Source organism: Dasypus novemcinctus, chromosome 1 (genome assembly GCF_030445035.2).
Source record: "Dasypus novemcinctus isolate mDasNov1 chromosome 1, mDasNov1.1.hap2, whole genome shotgun sequence".
Taxonomy (NCBI): Eukaryota; Metazoa; Chordata; class Mammalia; order Cingulata; family Dasypodidae; genus Dasypus; species Dasypus novemcinctus.
Window position 1 is genome coordinate 46085088 of NC_080673.1, and position 18872 is coordinate 46103959.

Genomic DNA, 18872 nt, shown 5'->3' on the forward strand with positions numbered 1-18872 from the left:
ATATGATAGTTTTGTCCTTCATTGTTTAGTACATATATCAGGATGGGAGAAAAAGGACCTGAACAGTTGGGAAAGTCTACTTACAAAACCTCGGTGTGGGATGTATTTTCTATTTAACAAACTTCTGAGTCCTTAACTTTGAGCCTTACTTTGTGTCAGATTCTGCTAGGTGTAATGATTTCAAGAGCGGTTAATTACATTCCCTGCTTTCCGATTAGCTCCTACCTTTCCTAGGTAGGCCCCGTGAACTGAACTCTGAAGAACTGGTTCGATTTACAAAGGTAAATCCTTTGTGAAGTATAATCAGATCAAAGAAGGAAAAAAACGCATGCAAACTACGGACTTTTGAGTTCGGAGAAACCACCAAAATTTATTAGTTTGATATGCAAAATGCTCTATTTTTTTGTTGCTTCTTGTTAAAGGATATTCACCAGTAACGTATTAGAAATTGGGGGCAAAATGATTTTCTTTTAGCTATAATTAATACCTATTCTCTCTTCTCTCCTGAAAATGAGATTGGACCGAAAGATCTGCTTTCAGCCGGAAAGAGGAAAGAAGGGCGAGAGAAGAGAGCAAACACCAACCACAAAGTCTCTCACGCGCACGTGCTGCGGCTTTCGTGCCCCTATCCTATCCCAACCTTTCCGGGAGAAGAGCCACGACGTGCTACCGTCGGACGCGCTGACGTTTGCAGAGTTGCGTCGCCGGCCTGGGTCTGATTACAGTGGCCGGATGGTGCTTCGCGGTCCGCGCGGGCCGCCGTAGAGGGCGGGGCTTTTGGCTAGGCCGAGGCGTGCTCGCGCACCTGCAGTGGAGGAGCAGCTTTGGCTTTCGGTAGGTTCTTGTAAGCGCAGGTCTCCGGAGTTTTCCCGTTCGGTTTGTGGAAAGCACATTCCCTTTGGTTATACAAGCTCAGGTTTAGGTGGGCGACTCTGTCATGCCCAACTCGCGCCCCAGGCCCCGCAGGGGCGCCCGGGGTGGCGCCGGGGCGGCCGGCCGGGAAGAGCTGGTGTCGCGGTCCTTGCAGAGCGCAGAACACTGCCTGAGCGCCCAGGACTTCGGCACCGCCTATGCCCACTACCTCCTCGTGCTTAGCCTGGCGCCCGAGTTGAAAGACGACGTGAAGGTGAGTGCACTTCTCTTCCTCTTTAGCAAGCCGAGTTGGGTGTAGAGGGACCGGGTGCGCGGCTGGTGTTGCTCTTTTTGCGGTTCATCCTTGACGTCTTTTATTCACACCCACAACCAGCCCATTAAAAGTACTGCTGGCTGCACCTTCTGAATATATCCCGAATCTTATCACTTCTCACCATGTCCTCTTTTAGTACCCAGGTTCAATAATTTCTTGCCCGACTTTCGCAGTAGGCTCTCAACTGGGCTTTTCCCTGCAGTCTGTCTCCACACGACGAGCGTGAACTTTTTACAACAAAAATAATGTCACTTCTCTATTTCAAAGCCTCTGTCTCAGTTACAAATCCCAAGTACGGCCAACGAGGCATCGGGTGATCCTCTCCCTCCCCTTAATCCAATTCAGACATGCCCCTGCCTCTTAGCCTTTGCGCTTGTCCCTACAGTGTGTGGAAGGAATGTTCTGGGTTTCTGAAGTTGAATAAAGTTTGCAGTAAGACTAAAGTGGTCATCATTCTATGATTCATTCTTTAAGCTTCAATTATTAGATATATGACAGTTGTTTTGTCGAAATGCTGTATCTTTTTTTTTTCCCGAATAATTTTAGAATCTAAACTTAAAAGTGATTTAACTTGATTTTGTTTTCAGTTTTCAGCCTCAGGGTACTTTGCATTAACACAGGGTTTCCTCAACCTCAGCACTATTGCCATTTTGGATGGGTAATCAATCCCTTGTGGGGGCTCTCCTGTGCATTGCAGGATGTTTAGGAGCATCTCTAACATCTATGTATTACATGTCAGCAGCAGTCTCTGCTGTCTCCGTCACACACTCACCCCCAGTAACTTCAATCAAAAATGTCTCCAGACATTCCTCATGTGGAGGGGCTAGGGGATGGCTGGTAGAGAACCACTGCTTTAACAGTACAGGAAAAATAAATAACTAGGGCAAAGGAAGGTGGGCCCCTCATTCACAGTTAGGTGTTTATTCCTTCAGATTTCGTTTATGCAGATTTCTGCCGAACATTCTTTAGGGATATTTGGTGCCGATTTTGAGGAAAGAGTTAAATTTCGAGTTCATTGTTTCACTTATGGTCTGTCTATTGTCAGACCTTAGTTTATTTTAAGGTCAGAATTTTAGATATTTAAAGTTGAGTCATATGGCAACGTTGAGACAAATGGTTGTATTTTGTTGAGACATTTTTGGTTCATATAAATTTAGTGTAAATTTTAAGACCAGTATAGGCCTACTTGAGGAGAAGGTGATAATATTGGGATACAGTTTGCTTGTTTAGATAGGCAGCAGTAGAGTAATGGATCAACCCAACTGCAGTTTCCTTAGTTCTTTGTTCCTTAGTTTCTTCTTTTGTAGAGCAGGGCTAATGATACTTCTCTAGGTTTTTATTGTGGATTAGAAATATATGCAAAGTTCCTATTGTAGTGCCTGGCATTCGGTAGGCTCCAGTAACTAGTTCTGTGTCCTGTAGATCAAAGCCTGTATTCCATTGCATGGGTCAGTTGCAAAGTGCTGTCTCTCTAGTCTCATTTTCTTCTACTCTATCCTTCCCCTCATACGCAAACACCAGTCACACCAAGCTATTTTCCTGTAAATCTCCTGATCCATTTCATATGATCTGTGCTTTTTCTTTCACACCCAGTATCTCCTTATCCTTGTTTCTCTGGTGGACTCCACTAAGATTCAGTTTCAGAAATCACCTCTTCTGTATATGAAATATGTGAAGATGATTTAAAATGTATTCTTCGTACAGCTGGGGTAATTAAAGTGTCCCCTTTCTGCTGTGTTGCAGTGTGGAGAATGGCTGGAGGGATGTGAGATTGGAACTAGGGTGAGAGTGAGAGGGTTATTTTTGTAGCCCAGAGATAGGTTATGAGGGCCAGATGAGGCTGTAACAGTGGGAATGTAGAGGACATGAAATATATAAAGAATTGGGGGTTTAAGACGGTATATGGAGTTATAAGTCTGGGTTTGAGGTTGGGGTGGTTGGCACCTTAGCCTTATATCTTGTGTGAGAGGAATATGATGGCTTCAGTTAAAACATTTTAAACTTTTAAAAAATTGTATATTTAAATTACCCTCTACAAGGCCTCAGTGAGGATAGGAATAGAATTTATGTTGTCTGTCACTGTGTTTTAGCCTCAGCTCTTTGCACTCTGGTTCTTCAAGAAAATACTGAATTGAGCTTAGTTTGAGATGGCTGAGGGAACAGTCCCTGTTTGGAAAGTTGTATCTGCAAGTCTAATGTTCAAAAAAGAGGGTCTTGATTGGAGATACAAATATAGTATTTATCAACACCTAGGTGACAGTTAATGCATTAGATATAGATGAGGAAAGACAATAGGGCTAAGGGCAAACTTCTAAACCATAGGAGCCCGTTAAAAAAAAAAAGAAAAAAGGTAGGTGTAGAACCAGGTGAGTCTCATGGCAACTAAGGAGTTTAGAGAAGAGTTGTCAAACTGTCTCATTGTGCATGTTACTACTGCCAATGGGTGGAAAAACTCATTTACACATTTGTTTATTTAGCAAACAGTGCCTACTAAAGCCAACTAAACATTGAGGAAGTTTCAGTAGTAGTTAAGTTCCATTTTCTGTGGAATCTTGAACCAGCATTGTATATTGTGTTATCCTGTATGTTATTGACTCATTTTCCTCTCTTTTATAAAGGAAACTTTTCAGTATACACTCTTCAGATGGGCTGAAGAGCTTGATGCTCTGAATCGGATACAAGACTTACTTGGTTGCTATGAGCAGGCCTTGGAACTGTTTCCTGATGATGAAGTAATTTGCAATAGTATGGGAGAGCATCTCTTCAGGTTCGTGGTGACTTCAGTATTGTTAAGAATTACTTTGTATCAGTCTGGATCAGGAATAAGTCATATAGTAATTTGAACAGGGAGGTTTAATGTAGGAAATTATTAACTATAACAGGGCATCAGAGTAATAAAGGATTATCTGATAAGAGTTAAAGAGAACTGAAAAGAATATTGATAGAGCAGATATAATATGTAATATAGCAGCTTTAATACTATATAATAGACTCATAATAGCTACTACTGCTCAGGCTGAGATAGAGCATTCAACGAAGAATTGTTCACCCCCCCCCTGCACACTGAGCTGATATCCAGACCTTGGTGGAGACAGCACAGCTGTGGTTCACAGAATGGCAGAGAAGTGACTGTGGTGTCTTGCTGAAGAACTTAAAGGATATTTGCCCTCTGGGGTGCCAGGGAAAACTTCAGAGGGAGTTGTCTGTTTGGAGGCACTCCATTACAAAATCAGTGCTGGGGGAAGATGCTGACTGTTGGGAGCTGGTCACTTCAGTACCTTCTGCCTGGCATGAACAAAATTCCAGACTACAATAAGTAAGTTCTAGAGTGTTCATCATAAGCCATATTGTTTGTACAAACAGTTTAGGTGGAGTGCGCTCCTCTTACCAGTTAGAGTGGTAGGAACCCTCCTGAGTCCAAGTTCCCTGATGTTAGCAAAGGGCTAACCCTTGTAAATAGGCCTTTCAAAGGAGTAGCCAGACCTGCTATGTTAAATTTTTTCTGCATATTGGGAAATATGTGTAAAGTAATTCTGAGAAAATACAGGAAATACAGTGAAGGTTAACTTTGCTTCTGAATTCCAAAGCTTCAGAGTAATGGAGTGAGAGCATAATTCTGTCAAGTTGGAAAAGTTGACAGGTTGCTAAAAAGTTGCACAGATTGCTAGAAATTTAATTACATTAATGAATTTTCTTTTTCATGTTCATTTTAGTTACTTTTGTGCCTGCTAACCTCTCCCCCTGCCCTCTGAATCACACCCAGCTGAAATAAACTCGGGAGTTACTAACAGTGTGCTGGAAAGCTCCTCAGGACCCCAGGATTTCTCTTTTGGAATGTATCTTGATTTCATTAGCTGTTGATCATCAGCTTCTTAGTCTTGTCCCTGTTGCCCATGGACCCCTTACTTGGCTCAGTGGACTATGCTGTGCAAGTCCAGAGCTCTGAGAAAGGAGAATATGTAATCTGGTTTTGAGAAGGCAAATTAATTCAACAATTAGCTCAGTGTTTATTATGCATTTTTCGGTATAGGAAAGTATTGTTTTGAAATGAACTTATAAATAAATATGATTACTCTTCTGTAGAATGTTCTTTTTCTTCATGGAGATTTCTTTCTACTCTACATCGAAACTTTAAGCTTAGGAAAACAGGGTAGCAATCCAAATATTTTTGTTTGGATTTTTTTTTTTTTTTTTAAGATTTATTTCTCTCCCCTCCCCTGCCTTGTCTGCTCTCTTGTGTCCATTTGTTGTGTGTTCTTCTGTGTCCGTTTGCATTCTCGGCAGCACTGAGAATCTGTGTCTCTTTTTTTGTTGCATCATCTTGCTGCTTCAGCTCTCCATGTGTGTGGTGCCACTCCTAGGAGGGCTGCGCTTTTTGCGCGGGACGGTTCTCCTTGTGGGGCGTACTCCTTGAGCGTGGGGCTCCCCTCTGCCGGGGACACCTCTGTGTGGCATAGCACTGCTTGCACGCAGCAGCACTTTGCGTGGGCCAGCTCACCACATGGGTCAGGAGGCCCTGGGTTTGAACCCTGGACCTCCTATATGGTAGGTGGATGCTCTCTCAGTTGAGCCACATCCACTTCCCTGGATTTGTTTTTACTACCTGTGATTTCACTGCTTTGTTCAAAATAAAAAGAGAATTTTAGTTTAGTAAATGCCATTGTAATGTCCTATTATATATAGTAAGATGGTTTCTCGGGTTCTAGTTGATTTCCCATAGTATTTTTGCTTGGTTGATCAGGTTTTATATATATATAAATATATATACACACACACACACATATTTTATCCTCCCCCTTGCGGCTTTTTGTGTGATGTCTGCTCTCTGTGTCCATTTCCTGTGCATTCTTCAGTATCTGTATTTTATTTTTTTTAATTTCCCCTCCTTCCTTGTGGCTTGCTTGCTGTCTGCTCTCTGTGTCTGTTCACTGCACTCTTCTGTGTTGTGTTTTTTTTTTTTCTTGTGTCCCTTTTAGTTGTGTCACCTTGCCGAATTGTCTCTTTGTGGTGCTTGAGGGCCGGGTGGCACTCCGCAGGCAGGGTCACTTCCCGGCACCCAGGCTGATGGCTCTCTGCAGCGTGCGGGCGAGCCTGCTTTCAGAAGGAAGCCCCGGGACGTGAACCCAGGCCCTCCATATGGTAGATGGGAGCCCAACTGATTGAGCCACAGCCGCTTCCAAACCTGGTTATATTTTAAGTTTTATTCAATGAAGAGTTCTATGCAAGAAATGCCTCTACCAAACTTTGTCAGTCTTAGTATTGTGCTGTAACTACTGTGCTATTTAACAACCTTATAATAATTTCTAGTTGTGTAGAGTATGATGATAATTAGGAAAATAGGCTGAATGTCAATAGAAGCCTATATGTTCATACTAATAGTTCATCTGAGACATAGCATCCATCTCTACAAATTAGTAGCCTTTTGCTGTTTCAATAAGATTCAGTTAAAAAAGATTTTTTAGTAACTTCTCAAATTAGTTAAAAATATACATTCTGATTTCACTGTTTTCTTCTGTTCTTCAGTATTTTGTAAGGAGAGATACTCTGCAGGATTCAGTTAGATTTCCAGATTTTATACAAATAATGATCTAGAGCGCTGTATACTTTTGACAGAGTGTAACTCTTGGTGACTTATTGTTATGGGACATTATATTAGTTTCCTTGGGCTGCTGTAACAAATTACCTCAAACTTGATGTCTAAAAGCAGGAGAAATTTATTGTCTCACAGTTCTGGAGGCTAGAAGTATGAAATCAAGGTATTGGCGGGGCCATGCTGCCCTTGACATCTCTAGGAAAAAATCTTTCCCGTGGCTCTCTTTTACTTCTGGCAGTAGCCAGCAGTCCTTGGCATCTCTTGATTTGTGGAAACAAAACTTCACCTCTTCCTCTATCTTCACATGGATATCTTCTCTCTTGTCTACCTGTATTTCTTCTCCCCCTTTTATAAGGATACCAGTCATATTGGATTAAGGGCCTACCCTACTCTGGTGTGACCTCATTTTAACTTAACTAGTTCCATCTGTAGTGACCCTATTTCCAAATAAGGTCATGGTCATGGAACTGTGAATTAGGACTTGAATATATCTTTTTTCAATTCAACACAAATTATTTTGAGCAGTTAATGAACATCAAGACAAAAAATGCTTGGTATTAATTTGCTTTGAGAAGATGTAAATATGCAGCATTCCTAATTCAAACATTGGCAATTCAGAATTTTTAATAATGTGAATGTGCTTTTCCTATATGGTTTACCTTTATTCTCTAGGGCAGTGGTTCTTAGCCTTTGTTCTACCCTAATTTCACATCAAAAACAGTGGATCATTTACTCCCCACCAAAAGAATCACTATTCCAGGAGAAAAAGATTTCCAAAGGAATTGATAGCGTTAGCTCCTCACGCTTATTTGTGAAATAAAATTCTTGCCTAGGGTGTCTCAACTTTCCAACTTTTTGTTATTCCAATAGGATCCAATAGATATTAATTAAATAAAGCAAAATATATTTAAATCATTAATCAGAAAGGTAATTTTTCCTAGTTCAAAGGAAGAGATATTCTTATAGTTCATTAATGTTATTATTGACAAATATGTTGAGTCTTTCTGTGTTAGGTAAATTTTAATTAAGTGGATTATATATTTTTAAGATATCATTGCAGTTTAAGAAAACTGGATAGTGCATTATTTTAAGTATCAAACCTAAGGGAAGCCCAAATCCAGGACATTAACTAAGAATAGGTTTGGCATTGATTCAATAGATTGGTCAAAAACTTTTTTTCAAGATTTATTATATTTATTTATCTCTCCCTACCCTCTTGTTTGCTCTTGCTGTGTCTGTTCATTGTCTTTGTTTCTTTAGGAGGCATCAGGAACTGAACCTGGGACCTCCAACGTAGGAGGGAGGCACCTAATTGCTGAAGCCACCTCCGTTCACTGCCTTGTTCTATCTCGTTATGTTTTTCCCTCTTGTGTCTCATTGTGTCATCTTGTCGCGTCAGCTTGCTGCCCTGTTTGTCCTCTTTTCTAGGTGGCACGAGGAACCTCTGCTCCCTGTTTTGTTGTGTCTCTCATTATGTTTTTCTTCTTGTGTCTCTTGTTGCATCATCTTGTTGTGTCAGCTTGCCATGCCTGCCCATTGCACCAGCTTGCTGTCTTCTTTAGGAGGCCCTGCGAGCTGAATCACAGACCTCCCATTTGGTAGGCGGGAGCCTAATTGCTTGTGCCAAATCCTCTTCCCAGATTGGTCAATTTTATTAATACTCATTGCTAAGTTTGTCTCTTAACAAATAATTACTACAAATGATACTTTTTTTTGGCTCAGTGTCTTTTGTTTTCTTTAGAAGGGACTGGAAATCGAACCTGGGATATCCCATGTGGGAGGTGGGCACTCAACTGCTTGAGCCACATCCACTCCCCTGATGTATTTTTAACTGTACTGTTGCTATGGCAGTTGCAATAAAATGAATGAGAGCTCTACCTTTCAAGGAACTTAAAACTCTAGTTAAAAAAGAGGATTAATCTATACAACAAAAGCCCTCTTAACTGACCTATCAGGACTGGTAGTCAAATGGTTAATCATTGGTAGTTAGTTGATTAATTATAAAAGCCAGGGAAGCGGACCTGGCCCAATGGATAGGTCATCCGCCTACCACATGGGAGGTCTGCGGTTCAAACCCCAGGCCTCCTTGACCATGTGAAGCTGGCCCTTGCGCAGTGCCGATGAGTGCAAGAAGTGCTGTGCCACGCAGGGGTGTCCCCTGCGTAGGGGAGCCCCACGCACAAGAAGTGTACCCCATAAGGAGAGCCGCCCAGCGCGAAAGAAAGTGCAGCCTGCCCAAGAATTGCGCCACACACACGGAGAGCTGACACAACAAGATGATGCAACAAAAAGAAACACAGATTCCCAATGCCTCTGATAAGGATAGAAGCTGTCACAGAAGAACACACAGCAAATGGACACAGAGAGGAGACAACTGGGGGGGGGGGGGAGAAGGGAAGAGGAAAAAAAATTATAAAAGCCAATAAAAGTAAAGAAAAAAAATCAACCTTGAACATTTATATTTTAATCTAAAACAAAATTGTGATTATTTGATGTAAGGCTGTTTTTGAAGTGCTGAGGGCTGGGAATTGAACCCAGGACCTTGTATGTGGGAAGCCAGTTTTCAACTACTTGAGCCACATCTGCTTGTTTGTTGCCTTTTATTAGTGTCGTTCCCTGTTTGGAGTTTCACAATGTCTTTTTTGTGGAAACCATATTTATAATGCCTATGGCTTGTTCAGTATCTTGTAAAATGGACCCTGTGTTTAAAGATGCTACTCAAGCAGTATGAGTACAAATTCTACTAGCTCCATTCTGTTTAATGTTTGGTGTGTTTACTGGTGCTTGTCCACAAATTACTATTGTGATGATTTGGAGCTGTATGTACCCCAGAAATCAAATTTTTAAATTCAATCTGTTCCTGAGGGTGTGAACCCATTGTAAGTAGGACCTCTTGATGAGGGGAACTTCAGTTAAGGTGTGGCCCACCTCAGTCAGGATGTATCTTATCCTATTACTGGAGTCCTTTGTAAGCAGAATGAAATTCAGAGAGAGAGAGAAAGCCAGAGGGAGTAAGCACAAGCTGAACATCAGTGAAACCTGGAGTAGAAGGGAGAGGCGGAGAGGCCACTGTGTGCATCGCCATGTGGTAGAGGAGCCCAGAACCAAGGATTGCCAGCAGCCAGCCCCAGAAGGCCCCAGTCTTAAAGGAGAAAGTGTCACCCTGATTATGCCTTGGTCTGGACTTCTATCTTAGCCTCAAAACCGTGAGCTCATACATTCCCATTGTTAAAGCTCAACTATTGCATGTATTTGCCTGAGCAGCCCAGGAGTCTAAAACATCATCAGTTACAGACAGATAAGTGTAGACACTGAGAGTAAGCATTTAGAAATATGTATAGCAGTTTGACATGGCCACACATCTAAGCATGTGGTCAGAGAATTCTCTCATTGAAGAGCATGTAGGAAAGTTTGGATATTGCTAAACTCAAATGTGGCATGAGCTGTGTACTAATCATGTGCAATTGTACTGTAGATTTACAAAGAATTAGCTATTTAAAAAGGGGGTGGGGTGGGGAGTACTTCACTACAGATAGTTTGAGAAGCACTAGTCTAGATGGTTTTATATTTTTCTCTGTCTTTTACTGTTGATTTGCTTATATGTAATTTAACAGCACTTTTGGGAGTGACTCACCTTGATTTTTTTCAAAGCATTTAGCTTAAGGAACAACTCCTGTTTTGCATTCATGTTTATTTAGTTTCTATAATTGAGTTAAACTGTAATTATAGTAGCAAGTACAACTGGCATAAACTGGTTTGGCAGCAAGTGTATTGACTTTTTTTTTTTTAAAGATTTGTTTATTTATTTCTCTCCCTTTCTGCCCTGTCCTAGTTGTCTGTTCTCTGTGTCTATTTGCTGCGTATTCTTTTTTGTCCGCTTCTGTTGTTGTCAGCGGCACAGGAATCTGTGTTTCTTTTTGTTGCATCATCATCTTGTGTCAGCTCTCCGTGTGTGCAGTGCCATTCCTGGGCAGGCTGCACTTTCTTTCACACTGGGCGGCTCTCCTTACGGGGTGCACTCTTTGTGTGTGGGCTCCCATACGCGGGAACACTCCTGCATGGCATGGCACTCCTTGCGCGCATCAGCCCTGTGCATGGGCCAGCTCCACATGGGTCAAGGAGGCCTGGGGTTTGAACCGTGGACCTCCCAGGTGGTAGGCAGACGCCCTAACCACTGGGCCAAGTCAGCTTCCCTGCATTGACTTTTGATGACCCTTCAACTCAGCTAAATGAAAAATATGCAGGCACACCAGAGAAGAGGCTACTAGCCACAGGCATTGGTTAGTAAGTCATACAGAAGGAATTGTTTTCAGAGAGCACTGATATTCTATAGCAAGTTGGTTAAATGGCTTTTGCTAAGAGAGCTTCTTCTATACTTCAGTACAATAGTAATTTATGTTCAGGTACTTGTTAGTGTCCTGGAATGCATAAATGAGTTCAGAAAAGAAAGAAATCATTTAGGATTGCGGCTCCCACAGAAGGCTTCTAAAAGGAGATGGTACTCAGGTTAAGTAGGATTTGGGGTGCTGTTGAGGGATTTCCAGGCCAGACGATTAGCATTAACAAGGCGCTACAGTCAGCATGTAATTAAATATTTTGTCTTTGTCACTTTTTATTCTAGAATGGGCTTTAGAGATGAAGCAGCTGGGTATTTTCATAAAGCTGTGAAACTAAACCCTGATTTCAGTGATGCAAAGGAGAATTTTTATCGGGTCGCAAACTGGTTGGTGGAACGCTGGCACTTTATCATGCTTAATGACAGCAAGAGGAATATGACTTATAAGGCAGCAATCCAAAAGGCAGTTTGCTCAGGATCTAAAAGTGTTTTGGACATTGGAGCAGGAACTGGAATACTAAGGTTTGTTGTAACTGTGTTTTAATTATATGTATATACATGCACATACACAGATATACTAATAATGTAAATTAAAAATTTTACCAAATGTAGAAATTTAACAATCCATTTAAAATAAAAGGTTATTATTTCTCATAATCTTGTTATTAACCATCTACCTTTTATTGTATTTTTTCACTCTTTTACTTTGTCAGGAACCACATATAACTGCTAAGAAAATTTTGGAGTTAGAGTTATTTAAGTTTCCATTAATGAGTTTTAAGGATTACATCCATCATCCATGTGGAATCTAAGCCCCATCTCAATATAGATGTGGAGTAGACATAACTATCCCAGGGTCCACAGGATGGAGGAATAGAGTTGGATTAGAGTGGACTTAACTGATATTCTATTCATGAACTATTGTGATTAGTAATCGAAGAAAATGTAGCATTGACGTGTAGAAAGTGGCCATGGTACTGCTGGGGTAGGGAGTGGGAAGAAAAGATGTGATGTGGGGCATTTTCAGGACTTGGAGTTGTCCTGGGTGGTACTGCAGGGACAGTTACTGGACATTGTATGTCCTCCCATGACCCACTGGGTGGACCGGGGGAGAGTGTAAACTATAATGTGGACCATTGACCATGTGTAGTAGGGCTCAGAGATGTATTCACCAAGTGCAATGAATGAATGTCCCATGATGATGGAGGAGGTTGTTATGGGAGGAGTGGGGTGAGGGGGTGGGGGATATATGGGGGCCTCATATTTTTTCAATGTAACATTAAAAAAAATGTTGGGGCACCCATAAAAAAATATATATATATTTTTTAGATTAACATTCTGGTAGAATCTAGTTGTCTAAGTTAAAGCCCATTAGTCTTCTTGTGTTGGATATGATGGTTTATTGTAAGATTTGTGTCTAAATGAGAATATTAGTCAATGTTTTATGCATAATGAAAAAACGTTGGTTCAATTAAAGGAAAACCTCGTCCTTAAGGATCATAATTCCAATAAGATTTGAAAAAGAACCAGTGATTATTTTTTTCTTGATAGAGCATTTTTTCTTCTTGTAGCATGTTCGCTAAAAAAGCTGGAGCACACTTGGTATATGCCTGTGAGTTATCCAAGACCATGTATGAACTTGCTTGTGATGTAGTAGCAGCGAACAAGATGGAAGCGGGGATCAAACTCTTACATATGAAGTCACTTGACATAGAAATTCCAAAGCACATTCCTGAAAGGTAGTATAATGTAATCTAATTTTATTGTTTGTAATTCTGTTATTTCAATTTAAAAATTGAGATACTCATATTTGAAGCTTCTAGTCCCCCAAAAAAATGCTAAAGCCCTTATTTTTTAAAAATATGAATATAGGATAATTTAGTGTAGGAAATATGTTATAATGAGGTTGAATTCTTTATAAAAAATTTTAATCATCTTGAGAATTTGTGACAAAGGATTTAAGAAAAACGTGTTACTTTACCTTTGTTAATCTCAGTGTTCTAGTTTGTAAAAGTGGATAGTACCTTTTTTGTGATCAATAACTATTTTAAAAATGTACTTAAAAATAATAATTGAGTTGATCAGACTTCATGCAGTTATCTCATTTTTAAATCCTTGGCTAAAATGAAAGCTCTGGAAGTGTCAGCTGTCAATGTATTTGGGGCTGGGCCCTCACATTCTTTGAATATAATCTCAGAAGTCTTGAATTTTTAGTGTGCCATCTCACTCTGTTCCATATCACAAGGGTGATGGAATTTTATAGTAAGAAGGGATTTAAAAATCAAATGGTCCAACTCCATCATTTTAGAAACAGTTTTCTCTGTATAGCACCAGCTTTACTGTCTCTCCCAGGTAGCCTGTCTTCTCATTTTACTTGAATTCAGCTTATATTGAGAGAGGGCTTTTTTGGGTTCTTGATATCGGACTATGATTTTTTAAAAAGTCTTCTAGGGAGCAGATATGGCTCCCACATAGGAGGTCCCGGGTTCGGTTCTTGATGCCTCCTGAAAAAAACAAAAAAACTAATAACATGCAAAACAAATGAAAAAACCAACTCAGGGAAGCTGATGTGGCTCAGTGGTCAAGTGTCGGCTTTCCATATATCAGGTCCCATTTCCCAGGTTCAATCACGGGCCCCTGGTACTTCAAAAAAAAGTCTTCTAGCTATATAATAATATAACTTAATGTTTACATAGTATTTCATGTTTTGTAATAGTCTTTACATTTGTTTTCATGAAAGAAATCTTATTAGATTGTTAGGCAGATATACTCATTTTATAGAAATATAGAATCAAAGTTACTTTATATTTTTTTACTACGCAGAATTTTTATTCTGTAGGTATTATTGTAGAAAGGACTACTGGCCTTTGAATCACTAGGATTCTGAGCCAGACTCTATTATTAATTTATTTTGACTTTGAACAAATCTCTAGATGATTTGAGATACCTTCCACGTTTTAAGTATACACAAATCTAAATATTGGATAATTTCTGTATATATAATATTGGGTTTAGGTGTTGTGGGAGATAACAAAATAGTTCCTGCCCTCTAGGTACCTACCATTTAGATAGGATAATAAGGAAAATTAATGAAACTTTTCTTTCTTTTCTAACTACACAAATGAATGATATTGGCAATAAGTGCTAAAGGAGTTCAGAGAAGGGAGACATTATTTTGGAGTGTGTTTGGGTTACATTTTCTGTAAGGAAAGAATGGACAGAACTCTGGGGACTAGGCTTTTGTGAAGACTCATGTTTAGCTAGTGGGTAAAACAAGCATGATGGGAGAAGGCACAAACTTTATGCAGGATCATAGAAGGTGGAGAATGGATTTTGAGGGGGAGGGCATTAAATGTTATTTGTATATCAAGGAAAATGAGAACTGAGGATAATTCATTTTGATACGAAGGAAGTTGATGATAAAGCATATTTTTGTCGTGTCGAAGATCTATATCCAATATTCTTATCATTAAGAAGGGATAAAAATAATGGGTATGAACCACTCTTAAAGATTTATGCATTGAAAGAATAGCCTACGGAGATGAGCAGATCCAAGTAAAAGGTTTTTTCTACCCCTTATCCCGCTTGCCTCCAGAGAGAAAGTGCCAGTGGAGAACAGAGGAGTCTGAGGGATATTTGAGTATATGAATCAAGTTTGTCAAGATTCAGGGAAGGATATTAGAAATAAAAAATATTAGAAAGTTTTACTTATTGACCATTTTCATAATATACTCTTCCTTTCTCTCCTCTCTTAGCTTTGACATCTTTATAAATATTATGATATTTTACTTACATATGTCTTTAAAAAATCATTCTGTAGAGTGTCCCTTGTTGTAACAGAAACTGTCGATGCAGGTTTATTTGGAGAAGGGATTGTGGAAAGTTTGATTCATGCATGGGAGCATTTACTTTTACAGCCAAAGGTAAGCAGAATGAAAATGCTTTAATTTGATTAATAATCCATTACTTCAACAGATTTTTATTGAACCCCTAGTATATTTACAATGCAATATGAAATACATTTCCTGCCTTCAAGATACATACTGTGTAGTTGGAAAGGAATTTATGTGAAAAATATTTAAGAACAACATACAGCAATGTGTATTTGTATGTCCAAATGAGTTCTGCAGGCAAAATATGTTCCAGCAAGTAATTCATAGGAATTGAGGTTTGTTTGTGGAGGGAATGACCATGAAATCTTTGAGTAGGGTTGAGAAAGGGAAACGTCAGCCTCATAGCCTTCATGACTTAGAATTTTTGCAAATTATCAAGAGAGGATAGTGATACTTGGCTCAGTATATTAAAAAAAACTTTTTTTGGTAGTAAATATATGTAACATAATATTTGCTATTTTAACTTATTAAGTGTACAATTCAGTGTCATTAATTACAGTTACAGTGTTGTACACACCTTTACCACTAGTTCCAAAACTTTATCACCATTCCAAAGAGAACTCTGTACCCATTAACCAATAACTCCCCATTTCTACCTTTGGTACCCTCAAATCTACTTTCTGTCTCTACGAATTTACCTGTTTTAGATATTTTATATGATCATAATATTTTCCTTTTATGTCTGGCTTATTTCACTTAGCATAATGTCTTCAAGGTTTATCCATAATGTAGCATGTGTCAGAACTTCATTCCTTTTTATGGCTATATAATATTCCATTGTGTATATATACCACATTTTGTTTATCCATTCATCTCTTGATGGGCATTTAGCTTGTTTACACCATTTCGCCATTTTGAATCATGCTAATATGAATATCGGCATACAAGTATCTGTTTGAGTTTCTGTTTTCAGTTCTTTTGGGTATATACCTGAGTGGAATTGGCAGGTTATATCGTAGTTCTATGTTTAACTTTTTGAGGAACTGTCACACCGTTTTTCTGGCTCTGTATGGATTAAAGTACCAGTTGAACCCAGTCTACCTATTGGGAAGGGCTAACTCTTATATTTGCCAAATTATATTCTGCTATGACCCAGAAATCAGATTTGGTTTACATAATATGTATTACGAATTTAAGGACTTAAAAATGTAATAATAATTCGCTGTTTATAGAAAATGACTTGGATTTAAAATAGCCAATTAAATTTGTTCTTGAAAAGAAGAACAATTTGTTTTTTATATTGGTAATGAAAATGTTGGCTTCTCAATTAAAGTCCTTCCCAATAGCCTTTTTTTTTTTTAATTTAATTTATTCACTAAGCTAAACAATGCCAATTATTTGTGCCTTTCCTGTTTTTTTGTGCTTTTTTGACACTGAAAGAGTTTTAATTCTTTTTTAAATTTGGATCTTCCAAGGCTATTTTTTTTTTATAGTTCCCTCCCTTGCTGCTTGCTCGCTGTCTGCTCTCTGTATCCATTCGCTTCATGTTCTGTGTCTGCTTGTCTCCCTTTGTTGCGTCATCTTGCTGCGCCAGCTTTCCATGGGTGCAGGCCAGCTTGCCTTCACAAGGAGGCCCTGAGACACGAACCCAGGGCCTCCTGTATGGTAGACGGGAGCCCAATTGGTTAAGCCATGGCTTCTTCCTCCAGTAGTCTTTTGTTCTATGTAGACTTAAATCTTCCTTCCCTCTTCCCTTTCCTCCTTCCTTCCTGTATTGAAAGACAAAATAAATCAAAACTATACATTTCTATATACAGCAATGAAAATAAAAGAAAAAATTTAATGAAAATATCTTTAAAATTTTTATTAAGTTTCACAGTTTGTCAATATACACATTTATTTTTGTATACATAAAACTGAGCATAATTTTTATCAAATTTTTAGACCAAAGGTGAAGATAGTAATTGTGAAAAGTATGGGAAAGTTATCCCAGCAAGTGCTGTTATATTTGGGATGGCAGTAGAATGTGCAGAGATTAGAAGACATCATAGGTGAGTAATTATTTAAATAGTAAATTTTTAAAAACAGTGGTTTTTAGGAGTTATACTGTACCTCAAAGTTTATTTAGTGAATATTTATTTGGGTGAAATTTGTAGTCTTTGGATATTTAAAGTCATGGTGATTACTCCAAGTTTAATTTTGGGAGAGGGGTGCAGTGGGGTGAAAGGCACATTTTTTTTCCTTTGTTTTAAAATAGAACTCTAGTAATAAAAACCACCTTTAACTTTTTAAATGAAAAATTTTGATACAACTTAGTATTCTATTGATATGTGATAGATCATGTAGAAAATACTAAGTTTAGGTTGGTTTTAAAGTGAAATGTAAATCTCAATGTGAAAATGTTTTAGGTTTAACTAATTTCTCTCATTTCCCTCTTAATAAATTTATTAATATTATAATGATTTGTGGTTGAATGGGATGAACTTTAAGATCTTTATATTTTTAAAATTCTAAAATTTATGCATTAGTTATAATACAGTTGAAAATGTGATATCAAATGATTTTAACGGAAGTTTCTTGGTCACGATTTTTTCCTTTGAAAGTTTTATTTTGCTAAAAAGTTGATCACATTTTATTAGAAGTTTTAAAGGAATTTTTCCCCTCCTCCCCAATAATTTAATAGTAATAAATGTAACCTATAAAGAGTATAAGAAATACTGAGGAGTGGAAAACGGACTTTGGCCCAGTGGTTAGGGCGTCCGTCTACCACATGGGAGGTCCGTGGTTCAAGCCCCGGGCCTCCTTTACCCGTGTGGAGCTGGCCCATGTGCAGTGCTGATGTGCGCAAGGAGTGCCGTGCCACACAGGGGTGTCCCCCGCGTAGGGGAGCCCCACGCGCAAGGAGTGCACCCATAAGGAGAGCCGCCCAGCGCGAAGGAGGGAGCAGCCTGCGGAGGAATGGCGCTGCCCACACTTCCCGTGCTGCTGATGACAACAGAAGCGGACAGAGAAACAAGACGCAGCAAAAAGACACAGAAAACAGACAACCGGGGGAGGGGAGGGGAATTAAATAAATAAAAAAATAAATCTTTAAAAAAAAAAATACTGAGGAGTAAAAGAATAAAAATCATCTTAAACTGCTTACCGGTAAATACCACCGTTCACCTTTGTAGTATATTCTTCCTTACCCTTTTTTATGCAATTTCTTGTCCTTGGATTTGAGAATTTTTAGGTTGCTTCAACTTTTCCGCTTTTAAAAACATCTTAGCACTTTACATCTTTGTGGATTTGTTTTATTATTTTATTAGGTTAAATTGCTTAATAAGGAATTACTGAGGTAAAGGGTATACACATTATTTTGCAGATTTTACAGATACATTACTAAATTGCCCAACAAAAAAACTGGGTGTGTCTTGCTAGGATTTCTTGCTGTGACATGACTCTAGGTTCCTTGCCCTCAGTAGTTACTCTTTGTATTTTTTAGTAAAACCATTAAAATTGCCTAAGCAAAATAGAAATGAAGGTAATGGTATCTATTCTTATGAAAAAGGATTCCCTCATCATTTATATATACAGCAAATGAATAGTTGTTCTGGCTGTAGAACAGAAGCACTAGAAGAGCTTTTGTTAAAAGTAGATAGGTCTTACATTTGTATAGGTCTGGGTGAGTGAGGCCTAGTATCCATATTTTCACAAAACTTGGCAAGTATGGGTTGAAGACAGTGAAAAAAGGTGCTAAAAATATATATATAGATGACGGCTACTTGTTTTACCCAGTAGAAACATTTGTGAGCCATTATTATAAAAATTACATTTGGAATCTGACTAGCTAAATCTAATGCTCATGTGAAAGACCAAATGGTTAATAATAATAAAAGTATAGCTTGCCTTATTTGATTTGAAAGCCTAGACTAAAACTAAAAA

General features: G+C 38.8%; 1 protein-coding gene across 2 annotated transcripts in view; it reads left to right on the forward strand.

Annotated features, from left to right (window-relative positions):
• Positions 1–603: 603 nt before the first annotated feature.
• Positions 604–18872, forward strand: part of PRMT9 (protein arginine methyltransferase 9) — a 53736-nt gene continuing 35467 nt past the window's right edge. Inside the window, exons 1-6 of one of the 2 annotated variants that reach the window (XM_004472740.5) lie at positions 604–1126; positions 3805–3953; positions 11401–11637; positions 12687–12854; positions 14936–15038; positions 16893–16999. In XM_004472740.5, coding sequence (XP_004472797.1) covers positions 938–1126; positions 3805–3953; positions 11401–11637; positions 12687–12854; positions 14936–15038; positions 16893–16999 — 953 coding nt within the window. In that variant the 5' untranslated portion in view covers positions 604–937. The remainder of the gene's footprint in view (positions 1127–3804; positions 3954–11400; positions 11638–12686; positions 12855–14935; positions 15039–16892; positions 17000–18872) is intronic. The other variant, XM_071214457.1, reaches the window with a different exon arrangement.